Source organism: Anomaloglossus baeobatrachus, chromosome 8 (genome assembly GCF_048569485.1).
Source record: "Anomaloglossus baeobatrachus isolate aAnoBae1 chromosome 8, aAnoBae1.hap1, whole genome shotgun sequence".
NCBI classification, from domain to species: Eukaryota; Metazoa; Chordata; class Amphibia; order Anura; family Aromobatidae; genus Anomaloglossus; species Anomaloglossus baeobatrachus.
The window spans coordinates 76,644,026-76,665,511 of NC_134360.1; the positions used below are offsets into that span (position 1 = coordinate 76,644,026).

Sequence of the window (21,486 nt, forward strand, 5' to 3'; positions counted from 1 at the left end):
TAGCTCTCCTGGGTCCTAAAGGGGGAGAGAGAACTCCAACAGGAAAGCTACAATGAATACTAACTGCAGGAATAGAAAGTCAGGAAGCATTTTGCGCAGCCAAACGCTGTGACCTTCTATTGCCAAAAAACACATGACTGGCACCCATGACACACCCGATACAGCTAATACAAGCGAGTATATGCAATGCATTGACAGTACTCCTTTCTCCAGACCAAGTCATCATGTGATTGCTGATTGTAGGGAAAGAGCGGGAACTGCTGTGTTCTAGGAGACCCAATCAGCTCTGCAGGTATGTTGAATTTCCCCTGTAACTGGGACTAATATACCATCCTCAGTTGCAGGGGCAATCCGATGTAAAAAAAAAAAAAAAAATTAAATGTGGAAATTGTTTCCCAAAAGATCTTATATGACCTTATGTGGGTCCAAAACATATGAAATAAATGAATAAATAAATGAATGAAAAGCGACTGCTAATCCAATTATCCAAACGGAAAAAAAAAAAAATGTCCAATATACAAAAAATTATGGAAAGGTGAACAAAATGTAAAATGTATTTCAGTAGTCCTTTGTGGTCGATAAAAAAACAAACAAACGTATTTTTTATTTTCCCACTTTTTGGCAAAAATATTTTTAAAAAGTGTGAAAACAACATAAAAACTAGGCCTTATGTATGACAAAAAAAAAAGATGTGAAAAGTATTTGAATATCCGAACTAGGATATTTGGTAATTGAATGTATGTTAAAAAAAAAAATTAAAATTAAATTGAACCTGGTCAGGACGAGGTAAAAATGACCATGTATTGATCTGGTTAACAATCGGCAGGTTCACACTTAAGGTGGTGTCACACACAGCGACGTCGCTGCTACGTCACCATTTTCTGTGACGTAGCAGCGACGTCCCGTCGCTGTGTGTGATGTCCAGCAACGACCTGGCCCCTGCTGTGAGGTCGCCGCTCGTTGCTGAATGTCCTGCTTCATTTTTTGCTCGTCGCTCTCCCGCTGTGAAGCACACATCGCTGTGTGTGACAGCGAGAGAGCGACGAACTGAAGCGAGCAGGGAGCAGGGAGACGGCTTCTGGCAGCTGCGGAAAGCTGTAACCACTGTAAACATCGGGTAACCAAGGGAAGCCCTTTCCTTGGTTACCCGATATTTACTTTAGTTACAGCGTCCGCCGCTCTCACGCTGCCTGTGCTGCCGGCTCCCTGCACACAGCCAGAGTACACATCGGGAAATAAGCAAAGGTTTGCTTATTAACCCGATGTGTACTGTGGCTATGAGTGCAGGGAGCCAGCGCTAAGCGGTGTGCGCTTGTAACCAAGGTAAATATCGGGTAACCAGATAAGAACTTTGGTTGGTTACCCGATATTTACCTTAGTTACCAAGCGCAGCATTGCTTCCACAGCGACGCGTGTCGTTATGATCGCTGCTGCGTCTGCTGTGTTTGACGTATGCAGTGATCATAACAGCGACTTACAAGGTCGCTGTTGCGTCACAGAAAATGGTGACGTAACAGCGACGCCGTTGTCGCTATGTGTGAACCCAGCTTTACTGAAATCTAATTTACACTTTGTACAAAAGCCTTTGTTGGTGAATACAGCTTCAAGGTGCCTCCTGAATGGTGAAACTAATAGAATGCATTGCTTAGGTGTGATTTTGGCCCAGTCTTCCACTTAACCCCTTCAGCCCCGGGGCACTTTCCGTTTTTGCGTTTTTGTTTTTTGCTCCCCTTCTTCCGAGAGCCGTAACTTTTTTATTTTTCCGTCAATCTTGCCATATGAGGGCTTGTTTTTTGCGGGACAAGTTGTACTTTTAAATGAAACCATAGGTTTTACCATATGGTGTACTGGAAAGCAGCAAAAAAATTCCAAGTGTGGAAAAATTGCAAAAAAAGTGTGATGGCACAATAGTTTTTGGGATCTTTTATTCACAGTGTTCACTATATGGTAAAACTGATGTGTGGTTATGATGCCTGAGGTCGGTGCGAGTTTGTAGACACCAAACATGTATAGGTTTACTTGTATCTAAGGGGTTAAAAAAAAATCACAAGCTTGTCCAATAAAAGTGGCGTACGTTTTGCGCCATTTTCCGAAACCCGTAGAGTTCTCATTTTTTGGGATCTATGGCTCAGTGACGACTTATTTTTTGCGTCTCGAGCTGATGTTTCTAATGGTAGCATTTTTGCGCAGATGCTACGTTTTGATCGCCTGTTATTGCATTTTGCGTAAAACTTGCGGCGACCAAAAAACTTAATTTTGGCGTTTGGAATTTTTTTGCCACTACGCCGTTTACCAATCAGATTAATTGATTTTATATTTTGATAGATCGGGCATTTCTGAACGCGGCGATACCAAATATGTGTATATTTATATTTTTTTTAACCCTTTAATTTTCAATGGGGGGAAAGGGGGGTGATTTGAACTTTTAGGGTTTTTTTTTTTTTTATTTTTTAAAACTTATTTTTTACTTTTTTTATTTTATTTTACTAGTCCCCCTAGGGGGCTATAGCGATCAGCAATCCGATCGCTGATCGCTATCTGCTGATCACAGCTATACCGCTGTAAACAGCAGAAATAGTCACTTTCTTTTTTCCTCTGCTCCGTGCCGAGGAAAAAGGAAAGTGAAACTTCTTAGCAGCAGGCGTCATCACATGACCCTGGGCTACGATGGCAACCACCGAACGTCACGTGATCACTCACGTGACGTCCGGAGGGGGCGGCGGTAAGTAGAAAACATGGCCGCGCGCATATAGATCTCGCTGCCAGACTTTGGCAGCGAGATCTAAGGGGTTAATGTTCCGGTTGGAATTCGATTCCACTCGGAACATGCAGGCACACATGTCAGCTGTTGAAAACAGTGTGTGTGCCGATCCACGCCACCTGCCCGCGGCAGGGGGCGGGGCTTACCGGGACACGATCCATGACGGAAAGATCCGTCCATGGTCGTGAAGGGGTTAAACACTCTTCAAAATCTGAAGGCTCTGTGGGATCCTTCTATGAACTCAGAGATTCACTTCTATTCATACATTTTCTATTGGATTCAGGTCCGGTGATTGGCTGGGCCATTCTACCAGCTTTATTTTCTTTCTATAAAACCAACTGAGTGTTTCCTCGGCTGTGTATTTGGGATCATTGTCTTGCTGAAATATCCACCCTCATTTTATCTTAATCATCCTTGTAGATGGCAGCAGATTTTGATCTCAAGAAAGCCTCAGTACCTTCCTTCAATTATATGAAGTTTGCCAGTGCCATATGCTGGAAAACAGCCCCACACCATGATGTTCCCCCAACAAAACGTCACATTTGGTATAGTGTTTATTGAGGTGATATGCCTTTTGGCCTCCAAACATGGTGTGTATTATGGCATCCAAAGATTTTAATTTTGGTCTCATCTGACCAGACTATATTCTCCCAGTATTTCATAGACTTGTCTAAATGAAATTGAGCAAAGTTTAAATGCGCTTGAATATGCTTTTTGTTCAGCAATGGAAACTTCCGTGCGGAGCGTGCACAGGCCTTGGAGGGTGAGTGCAATACTTATTGTTTTCTTTAAAATACAGTAATTGAACATGCCGATTCCAGTTCTTTTTGTAGCTTTCTACAAAGCTAAAGGGCTGGTCTTTGGCTCTCGGACAACTCTTCTGCTAATTATTTTTACTCCTAAGGCTATGTGCGCACTAGGCGTTTTTTTCACGCTGCGTTTTTATGTGCGTTTTTGTCTAAAAAACGCACCCGCGGCTAAAAAAGCGCGGCAAAAACGCATGCGTTTTTGCCGCAATTTGGTGCGTTTTTTGCTGCGTTTTTGCTCACTGCGTTTTTAATCAGTGCACAATGCCATTAAAGATTGTTGATGAAAAAAAAAAAAAAAAAAAAAGGTCTGATGTCATTTCCTTCTTCAAAATGTTCATTGTATGCAGGAGAGCAGACAGCTGCAGAACTAGTGTATGCAGGAGAGCAGACAGCAGCTGCAGAACTACAAGTCTCAGCATCCTCCATTCACTAGTGTATGCAGGAGAGCAGACAGCAGCTGCAGAACTACAAGTCTCAGCATCCTCCATTCACTAGTGTATGCAGGAGAGCAGACAGCAGCTGCAGAACTACAAGTCTCAGCATCCTCCATTCACTAGTGTATGCAGGAGAGCAGACAGCAGCTGCAGAACTACAAGGCTCAGCATCCTCCATTCACTAGTGTATGCAGGAGAGCAGACAGCAGCTGCAGAACTACAAGTCTCAGCATCCTCCATCCAGGACTGTATGCAGTTTTTTGCCCAAAAAGAAAAAAAAAATGACGTAGGCTTCGCCATATTTTTGTATGCTAGCCGGGTACAGCAGGCAGGTACGGGCTGCCCCCAACCCCCAGCTGCCTATTTGTACCCGGCTGGGAACCAAAAATATAGAGAAGCCCTTTTTTTTTTTTTAATTATTTCATGAAATAATTAAAAAAAAAAATGACGTGGGCTTCGCCTAATTTTTGAGTCCAGCCGGGTACAACTAGGCAGCTGGGGATTGGAATCCACAGTGCAGGGTGCCCATGCTTTCTGGGCACCCCCACTGCGAATTGCAGTCCGCAGCCACCCCAGAAAATGGCGCTTTCATAGAAGCGCCATCTTCTGGCGCTGTATCCAACTCTTCCAGCTGCCCTGAAGCCGGGTGGCTAGCTAGGTAATAATGGGGTTAGGGCTAGCTGTATAGCTGGCCCTAAGCCCGAAATTCATGGTGTCACGCCAATATTAGACATGGCCACCATGAATTTCTAGTAATGATAAAAAAAAAAAAACACAACACAGAGAAAAATATTTTTATTAGAAATAAAACACAACACAATTAGTGACTCCATCTTTATTGAAATAAACCCCCCTCCGCAGTAATCCTGGGTCAGGGTCCCGCGCCGTCCAATCAGGATCCAATATCATCTGATCGGTTTGCTGGAAGGCAAAGCGATCAGATGATGTGTCAGGATCAAGTGCCTGAATCACATCACACATCAGCTGATTGTATAAAAGCCGATTATACAATCAGCTGATGCATCAGTAGAAAAAAAAAAAAAAATAATACTCACTTATGTGCTGTGGTGATTACCGGCAGCTCCTGGAGCGATCGATTGGACAGGAGTCTGATCCTATACGATCGATGCCGGAGCTGCCGGTAATCAGCTGATGAAGTCCCCTGACGGCAGGATCAGCTGATAGCCGGCCGGGCGCGAAAAAGCCGGCGACACCGCGATCAGCTGATGCGTCAGGTGACTGCATCAGGTGATCAGCGCCAGGTCCTGCAAGCAAGGTCCTGCCCCGGGGAGACTGCACACAGCCAGAGCGGCGGGACCGGGAGGAGCTGGGAGCGGGCATGGCACCGGGACCCTGCGGACAGGTGAGTATATGACATTTTTTTTTTCTACTGTTCACTTTGGTTTTCGCCGCTGCCTCCACCTCCCGCCCAGACATGGCGCCGCACGGAGCTGACATGCACAGGACGGGAGGTGGAGGCAGCGGTGACGGTACCGGGAGGATTCATGCTTCTGTGTTTACCAACAGAAGGAATCCTCTTCCTGTACACGTCACTGTAGTACCCACCCCTTGCGTTTATAGCTGCGTTTTTAGTCATAGAAACACGGCTATATGCGTTATTCATTGCGTTTTTAACATCTCATTGAATTCAATGAGTGAAAAACGCAGTGGAAAACGCAGAAATAATTGACATGCTGCGTTTTTGTGGTCACCACAAAAACGCAGCTAAAAAAAAACGCTGTGTGAGGACAGCACTTCTGAAAACCCATTGACATTGCTGGGGAAGCAATGTCACTGCGTTTTCAGCACAAAAACGCGGTAAAAAACGCCGCTAAAAACGCGGCAAAAACGCCTAGTGCGCACATAGCCTAAGTCTGAAATCTTGCAAAGAGGTCCTGGTGGTGGCCGGTTTATGGAAAGAAGGGAATTTTGTTTACTTACCGTAAATTCCTTTTCTTCTAGCTCCAATTGGGAGACCCAGACAATTGGTGTATAGCTACTGCCTCCGGAGGCCGCACAAAGTACTACACTTAAAAGTGTAAGGCCCCTCCCCTTCTGGCTATACACCCCCCCGTGGGAGCACGGGTCCCTCAGTTTTAGTGCAAAAGCAAGAAGGAGGAAAGCCAATAACTGTTTCAAAAACAAATTCAATCCGATAAACAATATCGGAGAACGTAACTTATCAACATGAACAACATGTGCACCCGAAAAACAAATACCCTAAGAAAAAACAGGGCGGGTGCTGGGTCTCCCAATTGGAGCTAGAAGAAAAGGAATTTACGGTAAGTAAACAAAATTCCCTTCTTCTTTTTCGCTCCTAATTGGGAGACCCAGACAATTGGGACGTCCAAAAGCAGTCCCTGGGTGGGTAAAAGAATACCTCGTGATCGGGCTGTCAGGCAGCCCTTTCTTACAGGTGGGCCACCGCCGCCTGCAGGACTTGTCTACCTAGGCTGGCATCCGCCGAAGCGTAGGTATGCACCTGATAATGCTTGGTAAAAGTGTGCAGACTCGACCAGGTAGCCGCCTGGCACACCTGCTGAGCCGTAGCCTGATGCCGTAATGCCCAGGACGCACCCACGGCTCTGGTAGAATGGGCCTTCAGTCCAGAAGGAGTCGGAAGCCCAGCAGAACGGTAGGCGTGAAGAATTGGTTCCTTGATCCACCGCGCAAGGGTGGATTTGGAAGCTTGCGACCCTTTATGCTGACCAGCGACCAGGATAAAGAGTGCATCCGAACGGCGCAGAGGCGCCGTGCGGGAAATGTAGATCCTGAGTGCTCTCACCAGGTCCAACAGATGCAAACCCTTTTCAAATTGGTGAACTGGATGCGGACACAAAGATGGTAAAGTGATATCCTGATTGAGATGAAAGGAAGATACCACCTTGGGAAGAAACTCTGGAATTGGACGCAGTACTACCTTGTCTTGGTGAAACACCAGGAAGGGAGATTTGCAAGATAAGCCGCCAGCTCTGACACTCTCCGAAGAGACGTGACCGCCACCAGAAAAGCCACTTTCTGTGAAAGCCGAGAAAAGGAAATCTCCTTCATAGGCTCGAAAGGTGGCTTCTGGAGAGCAATTAGAACCTTGTTCAGATCCCAGGGTTCCAATGGCCGCTTGTAAGGGGGAACGATATGACAAACCCCTTGCAGGAACGTGCGTACCTTAGGAAGTCGCGCCAGGCGCTTCTGAAAGAATACGGATAGCGCAGAGACTTGTCCTTTAAGGGAGCTAAGCGACAAACCTTTTTCCAACCCAGACTGCAGGAAGGAAAGAAAAATAGGCAATGCAAATGGCCAGGGAGAAACTCCCTGAGCAGAGCACCAAGATAAGAATATCTTCCACGTTCTGTGGTAGATCTTGGCGGAGGATGGTTTCCTAGCCTGTCTCATGGTGGCAACAACATCATGAGATAAACCTGAGGTCCCTAGGATCCAGGACTCAATGGCCACACAGTCAGGTTCAGGGCCGCAGAATTCAGATGGAAAAACGGCCCTTGAGACAGCAAGTCTGGACGGCCTGGTAGCGCCCACGGTTGTCCTACCGTGAGATGCCACAGATCCGGGTACCACGACCTCCTTGGCCAGTCTGGAGCGACGAGAATGGCGCAACGGCAGTCGGACCTGATTTTGCGGAGCACTCTGGGCAACAATGCCAGAGGTGGGAACACATAAGGTAGTCGGAACTGCGACCAATCCTGAACTAAGGCGTCTGCCGCCAGAGCTCGGTGATCGTGAGACCGTGCCATGAAAACCGGGACCTTGTTGTTGTGCCGTGACGCCATCAGGTCGACGTCCGGCATCCCCCAGCGGCGACAGATCTCCTGAAACACGTCCGGGTGAAGGGACCATTCCCCTGCGTCCATGCCCTGGCGACTGAGAAAGTCTGCTTCCCAGTTTTCCACGCCTGGGATGTGAACTGCGGATATGGTGGATGCTGTGTTTTCCACCCACGTCAGAATCCGCCGGACTTCTTGAAAGGCTTGCCGACTGCGTGTTCCCCCTTGGTGGTTGATGTACGCCACCGCTGTGGAATTGTCCGACTGAATCCGGATCTGCTTGCCCTCCAGCCACTGTTGGAAGGCTCGCAGAGCAAGATAGACTGCTCTGATTTCCAGAACATTGATCTGAAGGGTGGACTCTCTCTGAGTCCACGTACCCTGAGCCCTGTGGTGAAGAAACACTGCTCCCCACCCTGATAGGCTCGCATCTGTCGTGACCACCGCCCAGGATGGGGGTAGGAACGACTTTCCTTTTGACAATGAGGTGGGAAGAAGCCACCATCGGAGAGAGTCCTTGGCTGCCTGAGAGAGGGAGACATCCCTGTCGAGGGACGTCGACTTCCCGTCCCATTGGCGGAGAATGTCCCATTGTAGAGGGCGCAGATGAAACTGCACGAAAGGGACTGCTTCCATTGCTGCCACCATCTTCCCTAGGAAATGCATGAGGCGCCTCAAGGAGTGGGACTGGTTCTGCAGGAGAGATTGCACCCCTGTCTGCAGAGAGCACTGCTTGTCCAGTGGAAGCTTCACTATCGCTGAGAGAGTATGAAACTCCATGCCAAGATATGTTAGTGATTGGGTCGGGGTTAGATTTGACTTTGAAAAGTTGATAATCCACCCGAAACTCTGGAGAGTCTTCAGTGCCACGTCCAGACTGTGTTGGCATGCCTCTTGAGAGGGTGCCTTTATAAGTAGATCGTCCAAATACGGGATCACGGAGTGACCCTGCGAGTGCAGGACAGCTACTACTGCTGCCATGACCTTGGTGAAGACCCGAGGGGCTGTTGCCAGCCCGAAAGGTAACGCTACGAACTGCAGGTGTTCGCTTTCTATAACGAAGCGTAGAAAACGCTGATGCTCTGGCGCAATCGGCACGTGAAGATAAGCATCTTTGATGTCTATTGATGCTAAGAAATCTCCTTGAGACATTGAGGCTATGACGGAGCGTAGAGATTCCATCCGGAACCTCCTGGTTTTTACGTGTTTGTTGAGCAACTTTAAATCCAGGACGGGCCGAAAGGACCCGTCCTTCTTTGGCACCACAAACAGATTGGAGTAAAAACCGTGACCTTGTTCCTGAAGAGGAACGGAAGTCACCACTCCTTCCGCCTTTAGAGCGGCCACCGCCTGCAGCAGAGCATCGGCTCGGTCGGGCGGTGGGGAAGTTCTGAAGAAACGAGTTGGAGGACGAGAGCTGAACTCTATCCTGTACCCGTGAGACAGAATGTCCCTCACCCAACGGTCTTTGACCTGTGACAGCCAAATGTCGCCAAAGCGGGAGAGCCTGCCACCGACCGAGGATGCGGAGAGAGGAGGCTGAAAGTCATGAGGAAGCCGTCTTGGTAACGGTTCTTCCTGCTGTCTTTTTTGGGCGTGACTGAGTCCGCCAAGAATCTGAGCCTCTCTGATCCTTTTGAGTCCTTTTGGACCAGGAGAATTGGGACCTGCCTGAGCCTCGAAAGGACCGAAAACCAGACTGACCCCTCCTTTGTTGGGGCTTGTTTTGTCTGTGTTGAGGTAAGAATGAGTCCTTACCCTTGGAGTGTTTAATGATTTCATCCAAACGCTCCCCAAACAATCGGTCACGAGAAAAAGGGAAACTGGTTAAGCACTTCTTGGAAGCAGAATCTGCCTTCCATTCTCTCAACCACAGGGCTCTGCGCAAAACCACGGAGTTGGCTGACGCCACCGCCGTACGGCTCGTAGAGTCCAGGACAGCATTAATCGCGTAAGACGCGAATGCAGACATTTGAGAGGTCAATGGTGCCACCTGCGGGGCAGATGTACGTGTGACCGAGTCGACTTGTATAAGCCCAGCTGAAATGGCTTGGAGTGCCCATACGGCTGCAAAAGCTGGCGCCAACGACGCTCCAATAGCTTCATAGATGGATTTCAGCCAGAGCTCCATCTGCCTGTCAGTGGCATCTTTAAGTGCCGCTCCATCTTCTACTGCAACTAAAGATCTAGCTGCAAGCCTGGAGATTGGAGGGTCCACCTTGGGACACTGGGTCCAACCCTTGACCACGTCAGGGGGAAAAGGATAGCGTGTATCTTTAAGCCGTTTAGAAAACCGCTTCTCAGGATAAGCGTGGTGTTTCTGGATTGCATCTCTAAAGTCAGAGTGGTCCAGAAAAGTGCTTAATTTACGCTTGGGATATCTGAAATGGAATTTCTCCTGCTGTGAAGCTGCCTCCTCCGCAGGAGGAGCTGGTGGGGAAATATCTAACATCCTATTGATGGACGCTATAAGATCATTCACTATGGCGTCACCATCCGGTGTATCCAGATTGAGAGCGGTCCCAGGATCAGAATCTTGATCAGTTACATCCGCCTCATCACCCATAGATTCGTCCCGCTGGGATCCTGACCAGTGAGACGATGTTGAGGGCCCCTCATAACGAGCCCGCTTAGGTTGTCTGGGACTGTTGTCTGAGTCAGAATCGTCACCCTGGGGTGCATGTGACACCCCCGGAGCTTGGAAGTGTTCCAGCTGAGGGGGACCAGGGAGCAATGATGCCACAGTGTCCATGGTCTGAGTTACTGGTCTAGACTGCAATGTTTCAAGATCTTTGACATGGTCATAGACAATCTGTCAGCAAAAGCTGCAAACTCCGTTCCTGTCACCTGGACAGCATTCACAGGTGGTACACTCTGGGTCACGTCCAGCAGAGGCCCCGGCTGTGCAAGTTGCACAGGGGCCGAGCACTGCACACAATGGGGGTCAGTGGAACCTGCCGGTAGAGCAGCCCCACATGCGGTACAGGCAGCATATAATGTCTGTGCCTTGGCACCCTTGCGTTTTGCGGACGACATGCTGTTGCCTCCTTGTAATCTAGGAGGGTATATAGCCGAGAATCACCAGCGACCGTACAGTACAAAGTATTTGCAAACACAAAATACTCAGTATACAAACGGCACAAGTGGGGGTGAGCCCTTGAGGGCTGCTTACCGCCCGCTGAACAGCGGGTATGAGGCCGTAGAATCCCGTGTCTGGGTCTCCCCGTCTCCCCTCTGCAGCTCAGCGTGCAGGCAGGAATGGCTGCCGGCGTTCTGTGAAGAGGGGCGGACCGTGGGCGTGCCACAAACAAAGAGCGGGAAACTGCGTCCTACTGTGCCTGGTGTGAGGGCTGGAGTATGTAAAAAAGACTCCAGCCCTCAGCGCTGATGCTCTGTACAGCGTCCCGCCCTCCTCCTGACTGGCAGGTGCGGAGGCGGGAACGAACGAACTAGGCCGCAAAAGCCGGGGACTGTAGTAATAAGCGCGGCCGTGATATATGCACGGCCAGCGCGGAAGTCCCCGGCGCACCACAAGTCCCAGCCGCGTCGCAGTCCCAGCGGCCGGCGCGACCGTTCTCCCTGAGTCTACCCACTCAGCTAAGCTGAAGTGAGGAAATGGCACAAGCGCAGCAGCGCTGTTGTCCCCGGCGCACTAACACACCCAGCAATGCTGCGGTGTGCGCGCGTATGCACGGGGACACAGAGTACCTTGACGGAGCAGGGCCATGTCCCTGACGATACTCAGCTCCATATCCAGCGGCTTCTCCAGGGGCTGCGGATGGAGCACGGTCTCAGTGCCTGGAGACCGGTAAAATCCCACTTCGCCCAGAGCCCTAATGGGGATGGGGAAGGAATCAGCATGTGGGCTCCAGCCTCCGTACCCGCAATGGGTACCTCAACCTTAACAAGCACCACCGACAGAAAGTGGGGTGAGAAGGGAGCATGCTGGGGGCCCTGTATGGGCCCTCTTTTCTTCCATCCGACATAGTCAGCAGCTGCTGCTGACTAAATAGTGGAGCTATGCGTGCGTGTCTGACCTCCTTCGCACAAAGCAAAAAACTGAGGGACCCGTGCTCCTACGGGGGGGTGTATAGCCAGAAGGGGAGGGGCCTTACACTTTTAAGTGTAGTACTTTGTGCGGCCTCCGGAGGCAGTAGCTATACACCAATTGTCTGGGTCTCCCAATTAGGAGCGAAAAAGAAATAATGCTCTTTCGACTTCCAGATTACGGACCCAATAGTGCTCAATGGAACCTTCAGTAGTTTAGAAATTCTTTTGTAACCCATGCCATCAGTATGTTATTCCACAATAAGGTTGCAATGGTCTGGAGACAGCTCACTGATTTTACCCATCATGAGATGTTTCTTGTGTGGCACCTTGGTAATGAGAAACCTTTTATAGGCCATCAGCTATAATTTTTTACTATATGTCAGGATTGCTTTCTAATTACTGATAGATTTCAGCTGGTGTCATGACATGATTTTCCATAGCTTTTTGCACCTCTCTTTCTTCATGTGTTCAATACGTATTCATGTGTCATTCCTCAGTTATAAATATCTTAAAATATGGAAATATATTGTTTGATTTCTTTGCCTGTGTGGATTGGATGGGTTGTTACTGACTTCTAGCAAGAATTTCATGTCAGTAACACCATAAGAAAATATATTTACTTAGAAAATTGGTGACAAGCTCAATACTTATATCTAGTATATTGCACATATATATTTGTTACACAGTCATTGAATAGGCATGAACTGAACTGCATTAAAAACAATTTACTTATAAATTAGAGGTTTTATTGAATTGTAATTTTTTTTGCAGCAATAACTGGAATTCACAGAACTATGATCTGACTTCCTAACAACAAATACATATCTATATATATAATTGCCTTATTCTGTCTGTCTGTCTGTCTGTCTTGCTCCAAAATTGCGTCCTTACCGTGACATGTCCTTACGGTGACAAACAGCGGATTGGCCGCTGGGCTCGCCATGGCCCCGCCCCCCCGCACGGATTGGCCGCTTGGCCTCACGGATTGGCCGCTTGCCTCGGCTTCACCCCCCCGCATGGATTGGCCGCTCGCCTCGGCTCCGCCCCCCCCGCACGGATTGGCCGCTCGCCCAGGCTCCTCCCCCCCCCACGGAATGGCCTCTTGCCCCGAGGTGAGCGCATCAAGGTCCTGCAGCGGCGGAACACACACACGCACACACATAAGAACAGACACACACACACCAGATCACACTCACACACACCTCACACACACACATCAGATCGCATCCACATACTCACAACATCCCGTGATATCGCTTGCTTCTCGGCGGCGATACTGTGCAGTGACCTTCCAGGACCTGCCGGAAGATCGTGGTATCTCCGGATGTTGTGATTGTGTCAGCGCGTATGTGCGATATCGTCAGTGTGTGTGTGTGAGTGTATGCGATCGGATGTGCGTGAGTGTGTTCTGATGTGTGAGTGTGAGTGTATGCGATCGGATCTGTGAGTGTCGGCAGAGGAGCACGGCGTGCAGCACAGCTCCTGGGACCGCCCACCGGTGGGCACAGGGAGAAGTGGGGTGTGTGTGTGTGAGTGTATGCGATCAGATGTGTGCGTGTTTACTGTCTGATGTGTGACTGTGGAGCACGATGGGGGGTGCGCAGCATGGGGGATGGAGCACGATGGGCGGTGCGCAGCATGGGGGATGGAGCACGATACGGAGTGCGCAGCATGGGGGATGGAGCACGATAGGGAGTGCGCAGCATGGGGGATGGAGCACGATGGGGGGTGCGCGCAGCATGGGGGAAGGAGCACAATGGGGGGTGCGCAGCATGGGGGATGGAGCACGATGGGGAGTGCGCAGCATGGGGGATGGAGCACGATGGGGAGTGCGCAGCATGGGGGATGGAGCACGATGGGGAGTGCGCAGCATGGGGGATAGAGCACGATGGGGAGTGCGCAGCATGGGGGATGGAGCACGATGGGGAGTGCGCAGCATGGGGGATGGAGCACGATGGGGGGTGCGCAGCATGGGGGATGGAGCACGATGGGGAGTGCGCAGCATGGGGGATAGAGCACGATGGGGAGTGCGCAGCATGGGGGATAGAGCACGATGGGGAGTGCGCAGTATGGGGGATGGAGCACGATGGGGAGTACGCAGCATGGGGGATGGAGCACAATGGGGAGTGGGGATGGAGCACGATGGGGAGTGCGCAGCATGGGGGATGGAGCACGATGGGGAGTGCGCAGCATGGGGGATGGAGCACGATGGGGAGTGCGCAGCATGGGGGATGGAGCACGATGGGGAGTGGGGATGGAGCACGACGGGGAATGCGCAGCATGGGGGATAGAGCACGATGGGGAGTGCGCAGCATGGGGGATGGCGCACGATGGGGAGTGCGCAGCATGGGGGATGGCGCACGATGGGGAGTGCGCAGCATGGGGGATGGAGCACGATGGGGAGTGCGCAGCATGGGGGATGGAGCACGATGGGGAGTGGGGATGGAGCACGACGGGGAATGCGCAGCATGGGGGATAGAGCACGATGGGGAGTGCGCAGCATGGGGGATGGCGCACGATGGGGAGTGCGCAGCATGGGGGATGGCGCACGATGGGGAGTGCGCAGCATGGGGGATGGAGCACGATGGGGAGTGCGCAGCATGGGGGATGGAGCACGATGGGGAGTGCGCAGCATGGGGGATGGAGCACGATGGGGAGTGCGCAGCATGGGGGATGGAGCACGATGGGGGGTGCGCAGCATGGGGGATGGAGCACGTTTGGGAGTGCGCAGCTTGGGGGATAGAGCACGATGGGGAGTACGCAGCATGGGGGATGGAGCACAATGGGGAGTGCGCAGCATGGGGGATAGAGCACGATGGGGAGTGCGCAGCATGGGGGATAGAGCACGATGGGGAGTGCGCAGCATGGGGGATGGAGCACGATGGGGAGTGCGCAGCATGGGGGATAGAGCACGATGGGGAGTGCGCAGCATGGGGGATGGAGCACGATGGGGAGTGCGCAGCATGGGGGATAGAGCACGATGGGGAGTGGGGATGGAGCACGACGGGGAATGCGCAGCATGGGGGATAGAGCACGATGGGGAGTGCGCAGTATGGGGGATGGAGCACGATGGGGAGTGGGGATGGAGCACGATGGGGAGTGCGCAGCATGGGGGATGGAGCACGTTTGGGAGTGCGCAGCTTGGGGGATAGAGCACGATGGGGAGTACGCAGCATGGGGGATGGAGCACAATGGGGAGTGGGGATGGAGCACGATGGGGGGTGCGCAGCATGGGGGATGGAGCACGATGGGGGGTGCGCAGCATGGGGGATGGAGCACGATGGGGGGTGCACACCTCCCCCCAAAACACACACACACACACACACACACACTGCCACACACGCACTGCACAACACACCACACACACACACACACTGGGAACTACAAACACTGCCCTACACAGACACCCACACACACAGACAACGCCGCGCACACACACACACACACACACACAACACCCAACACACAAACACCGCGGCACACACAAATATACGCACATACCGCACAACACACACATTGCACAAAACATACCTCCCCCCAAAACACACACACACACACCCCCCACACCCACACAAACCGCGCAACACACATACACAACGATACAGACACACAACGCAACACACAAACAACACCGCTCTCACCCCCCCGCCACACCCAGACAACACCCAGAACATGTACAGCCCCTACACAAACACTTGGTAACCACAGACAACAACATATAGATAGATAGATAGATATATATAGATATATAGATATATACATATACATATATATATATATATATATATAACAAAAAGCATACATTAACTACACAATACGTAAATTCTAGAATACCCGATGCGTAGAATCGGGCCACCTTCTAGTAGTATATAATGTAGTTAACCCCATTTGTGATTATCTTCTCAGCAATTGCAGATCCAATCATTCACACAATAGACACTGACTGTAAGTCAGGACAAAAAATAAAAGAAATTCACAGTCTTGTGATATCCAGAAATAGCTGCGGCTTTAGATTCACATTTTCAAGAGTAGATTGCATCAAATGAGGGTCAGACAATCAATGGGAATGGAAAGCTTTCAACTTTGAGAAGCTTTGAACTTTTTTTTTTCAAAATAAAAGTAATTATAAGTGTTGGTCACCTATGTGGCACATACACGGTACTGTGCAAACGTTCTAGGCATGTTTTTGAAAAAAAAAATAGCTGCAAAAGTAAGAATTGATGCTGCTTTGAAGGCCAAGGGCAGCCACAACAAATATGGATGTGATTTAGATATCTCTTTTGTTTATTCAGTTTTATTTTCGAGAGCATTCTTATTTTAGAGTATTTTTTTTTTTTTACATCTGCCTAAAACATTTGCACTTTACGGTAGGTATGGAGCTAGAATAGTTTTAGTGTTCCATTGAAGAAGCTAAAAAAAAAAACCAAAAAAAACACCACACAAAAGGTGAGAACACAACCCCATTATTAAAGGGAACGAGTCACCAGTTTGTTGTCCTATAAGCTGCAGCCACCACCAGTGGGCTCTTATATACAGCATTCTAACATGCTGTATATAAGAGCCCAGGCCGCTGTGAGAACATAAAAAAAAACAACTTTATAATACTCACCTAAACCGGTCGCTGTGGTGGATGTGGCTCAAATGGGTGTCTCCGTTGTCCGGTGCCGGCGCCTCCTCTTTCGGCCATCTTTGTCCTCCTTCTGAAGCCGGGGTGCATGACGCGTCTACGTCATACACACTCGCCGGTCCCACGCATGCGCACTACAATACTTTGATCTGCCCTGCTCAGGGCAGATCAAAGTGCACCTGCGTAGGACCTCAATGCCGGCGAGTGTGTATGACGTAGGATGTGTCATGCACCCCGACTTCAGAAGCACCACAGAGCCAGCACCGGAGGACGAAGACACCCATTTGAGCCTCATCCATCGCAGCGACCGGTTTAGGTAAGTATTATAAAGTGTTTTTTACGTTCCACACAGCGGCCTGGGATCTTATATACAGCATGTTAGAATGCTGTATATGAGAACCCAATGGTGGTGGCCGCAGTTTATAGGGCAAAAAACTAGTGACAAATTCCCTTTAACTACTTGTAGACATCTCATGCGCATTTAACTCTGCATTGACATTCTAAACTCTAAAATGTCACTGCATAGTAGCGGGGATCTGGCTGTCAGACACAGCCAGACTACCCACATAGAAGGCAGAAATAGCTTATTCTGTATACAAGATGCTGAATAAGTGCAGTATATAGGGTATAGGAAGTGTGAACTCCGAAACCAGCGATCATGTGATTGCTGGGTCCTAGCAGGAACTAGGAGCTGTTGGGTTGCAGCAAATCCAGATCAGTTTTACTGTTTAAGCAGACGGCTGAATTTTCCCTATGACTAGGGTTACTATGCAAGCTTCATATTCACAGAAAACCAGCAATATAAAAATATATCTAAACATTGTAATGTCCTCCTCAAGAGCTCTATTATAACCATAAAGGAGGCACTATGTGTGAAATAATATAAAAGGACAAACGGAAAGGGAAGGGAAGGAAAGAAAGGAAAGAAAAGAAAAAAAAAAAAAGAGAAGAAAGAACAAAGGAAGCAGAAAGTAAGTAAGAAAGAGAAAAAGAAAGAAAGAATAAAAAGAAGAGGAAAAAAGAAAAAAAAAGGAGGAAAAATAGGAAAAGAAAAAAAAGAAAAGGAAAAAAGAAAAAAAGAGGAAAAAAGAAGGGAAAAAAGAAAAAAAAGAAGAGAAGAGAGAAAAAGAAAGAAAAAAAAATAAAAAAAAAGAAAGAAAGATGCTAGCTTGAACTGCTTCTTTCTAAGCATTTGGAAAAAGAAACAGGTCTATTCTAAAAAAATAATTTCTATGGAAAGGGGAACACAATTTATTTATTTATTTTTAAAGTGGTACTGTCTGAATAAATAAAAAAAGTGAAAAATAGATAAACATTTCCTTATTTTCCTTTACATTTTCTCTCCAATATCAGAAAAACATACAAAATAATTTAGTTAAAAAAATATATATAAAAATAGAAAAAATAAGCTCCAGGTATAATGGAAAAAATAAGAGAACATTATTTGAAAAGCTGGATGAGAATAATGTTTAGAACTATTAAAAACACATGAACGGAAAAAAAAAAATGAAAACATGCCTTGTCAGGAAGAGGGGACAAATGGACTGGTCTTGAATTGGTTAAAATCATGTGCACAAATGTATTCTCCATGCGACATACAGATGATCTATTATTTAATTTTGTAGTTAGAATCTGAACACAATTCAGAGCACATGACACTGTGCAGGTCAATGGCCGGGGCAGGGTAATGGCAGCACATACACATTTCCAGGCTAGCTTTGTCAGATGGACATCTTGAAGTAAATTGGAGACAACTACTGCATACTACAAGTGCAATTTCATGATACATCAAGTCTTTGAACAAATGACATTACATATATTTACCTGATTTTCTGCAGCTCTACCAGACTGACCCACAAATACTCTCTCAAACCTGAAAGTAGATAAAATACATATAAGATTTGTAAAAAAAAAAATCAATTCTGAAGCCAGTCCACTAAAATTTTGGTGTATCTAGGAGGAGGAAGAAGGGGAGAAGGAAACAGGAGGAAGAAGGATGGTGAAGTAAGAAGATAGAAGGGAAAAGGAAGAGAGGAGGGAGAAGGGAAAAGGAAGAGAGGAGGGGGAAGGGAAAAGGAAGAGAGGAGGGGGAAGGGAAAAGGAAGAGAGGAGGGAGAAGGGAAAAGGAAGAGAGGAGGGAGAAGGGAAAAGGAAGAGAGGAGGGAGAAGGGAAAAGGAAGAGAGGAGGGAGAAGGGAAAAGGAAGAGAGGAGGGAGAAGGGAAAAGGAAGAGAGGAGGGAGAAGGGAGAAGGAAGAGAGAGTAGAAAGAAGGGAAAAGGAAGAGAGGAGGGAGAAGGGAAAAGGAAGAAAGGAGGGAGAAGGGAAAAGGAAGAGAGGAGAGAGAAGTGAGAAGGAAGAAGGAAGGAGGGAGAAGAAAGGAGGGAGAAGAAAGGAGGGAGAAGAAAGGAGGGAGAAGAAAGGAGGGAGAAGGAAGGAGGGAGAAGAAAGGAGGGAGAAGAAAGGAGGGAGAAGAAAGGAGGGAGAAGAAAGGAGGGAGAAGAAAGGAGGGAGAAGAAAGGAGGGAGAAGAAAGGAGGGAGAAGAAAGGAGGGAGAAGAAAGGAGGGAGAAGAAAGGAGGGAGAAGAAAGGAGGGAGAAGGGAAAAGGAAGAGAGGAGAGAGAAGTGAGAAGGAAGAAGGAAGGAGGGAGAAGAAAGGAGGGAGAAGAAAGGAGGGAGAAGAAAGGAGGGAGAAGAAAGGAGGGAGAAGAAAGGAGGGAGAAGAAAGGAGGGAGAAGAAAGGAGGGAGAAGAAAGGAGGGAGAAGAAAGGAGGGAGAAGAAAGGAGGGAGAAGAAAGGAGGGAGAAGGAAGGAGGGAGAAGAAAGGAGGGAGAAGAAAGGAGGGAGAAGAAAGGAGGGAGAAGAAAGGAGGGAGAAGAAAGGAGGGAGAAGAAAGGAGGGAGAAGAAAGGAGGGAGAAGAAAGGAGGGAGAAGAAAGGAGGGAGAAGAAAGGAGGGAGAAGAAAGGAGGGAGAAGAAAGGAGGGAGAAGAAAGGAGGGAGAAGAAAGGAGGGAGAAGAAAGGAGGGAGAAGAAAGGAGGGAGAAGAAAGGAGGGAGAAGAAAGGAGGGAGAAGAAAGGAGGGAGAAGAAAGGAGGGAGAAGAAAAGAGGGAGAAGAAAGGAGGGAGAAGAAAGGAAGAGGAAGAAGAGAGTAGGAAGGAGGAGGAAGAAGAGTGGAGGAAGGAGGAGGAAGAGGAGAAGAGGAAGGAGGAGGAAGAAGAGTGGAGGAAGGAGGAGGAAGAGGAGAAGAGGAAGGAGGAGGAAGAAGAGTGGAGGAAGGAGGAGGAAGAAGAGTGGAGGAAGAAGAGTGGAGGAAGGAGGAGGAAGAAGAGTGGAGGAAGGAGGAGGAAGAAGGAGGAGGAAGAAGCAGGAGGAAGAAGGAGGAGGAAGAAGAGTGGAGGAAGGAGGAGGAAGAAGAGTGGAGGAAGGAGGAGGAAGAAGAGTGGAGGAAGGAGGAGGAAGAAGAGTGGAGGAAGGAGGAGGAAGAAGAGTGGAGGAAGGAGGAGGAAGAAGAGTGGAGGAAGGAGGAGGAAGAAGAGTGGAGGAAAGAGGAGGAAGAAGGGAGAAGGAAAGAGGAGGAAGAAGGGAGAAGGAAGGAGGAGGAAGAAGGAAGAATCATCATCATCATGTTATATAGTAGGTCTAGAGGGGGCAACATTTCTTCTTATAGAGATAATCAACTTTGGTTTAACCCCTTAAATGCCACTATCAATTGCTGACTGTAGTATTTAGGTGGTTAGTTACCAGGGTACAGGGAGGAGATGGTCCACTCAGTAACTCTTTCCCTTTCACCAGGTGGATCTTTTATTCACTCAGACCCAATGTGGTCAGACTTCATATACAATGGTATTAATATAAACTTTTTTTTATAATGTATATATACACATATATATATATACACACACACACATTTTATATATATATATATATATATATATATATATATATATATATATATATATATATATATATATATATATATATATGCATACATACATACACAGTTAGGTCCAGAAATATTTGGACAGTGACACAATTTTCGCGAGTTGGGCTCTGCATGCCACCAGATTGGATTTGAAATGAAACCTCTACAACAGAATTCAAGTGCAGATTGTAACGTTTAATTTGAAGGTTTGAACAAAAATATCTGATAGAAATTGTAGGAATTGTACACATTTCTTTACAAACACTCCACATTTTAGGTCAAAAGTAATTGGACAAAAAAACCAAACCCAAACAAAATATTTTTATTTTCAATATTTTGTTGCAAATCCTTTGGAGACAATCACTGCCTTAAGTCTGGAACCCATGGACATCACCAAACGCTGGGTTTCCTCCTTCTTAATGCTTTGCCAGGCCTTTACAGCCGCAGCCTTCAGGTCTTGCTTGTTTGTGGGTCTTTCCGTCTTAAGTCTGGATTTGAGCAAGTGAAATGCATGCTCAATTGGGTTAAGATCTGGGGATTGACTTGGCCATTGCAGAATGTTCCACTTTTTTGCACTCATGAACTCCTGGGTAGCTTTGGCTGTATGCTTGGGGTCATTGTCCATCTGTACTAGGAAGCGCCGTCCGATCAACTTCGCGGCATTTGGCTGAATCTGGGATGAAAGTATATCCCGGTACACTTCAGAATTCATCCGGCTACTCTTGTCTGCTGTTATGTCATCAATAAACACAAGTGACCCAGTGCCATTGAAAGCCATGCATGCCCATGCCATCACGTTGCTTCCACCATGTTTTCCAGAGGATGTGGTGTGCCTTGGATCATGTGCCGTTCCCTTTCTTCTCCAAACTTTTTTCTTCCCATCATTCTGGTACAGGTTGATCTTGGTCTCATCTGTCCATAGAATACTTTTCCAGAACTGAGCTGGCTTCATGAGGTGTTTTTCAGCAAATTTAACTCTGGCCTGTCTATTTTTGAAATTGATGAATGGTTTGCATCTAGATGTGAACCCTTTGTATTTACTTTCATGGAGTCTTCTCTTTACTGTTGACTTAGAGACAGATACACCTACTTCACTGAGAGTATT

General features: G+C 48.1%; 1 protein-coding gene across 1 annotated transcript in view; it reads right to left on the minus strand.

Annotated features, from left to right (window-relative positions):
- TOM1 (target of myb1 membrane trafficking protein) overlaps positions 1 to 21,486 on the minus strand; it is a 186,429-nt gene that overhangs the window by 78,619 nt on the left and 86,324 nt on the right. The window contains exon 9 of the mRNA XM_075321804.1: positions 18,285 to 18,333. Within this exon, the coding sequence (XP_075177919.1) occupies positions 18,285 to 18,333 (49 nt within the window). The remainder of the gene's footprint in view (positions 1 to 18,284; positions 18,334 to 21,486) is intronic.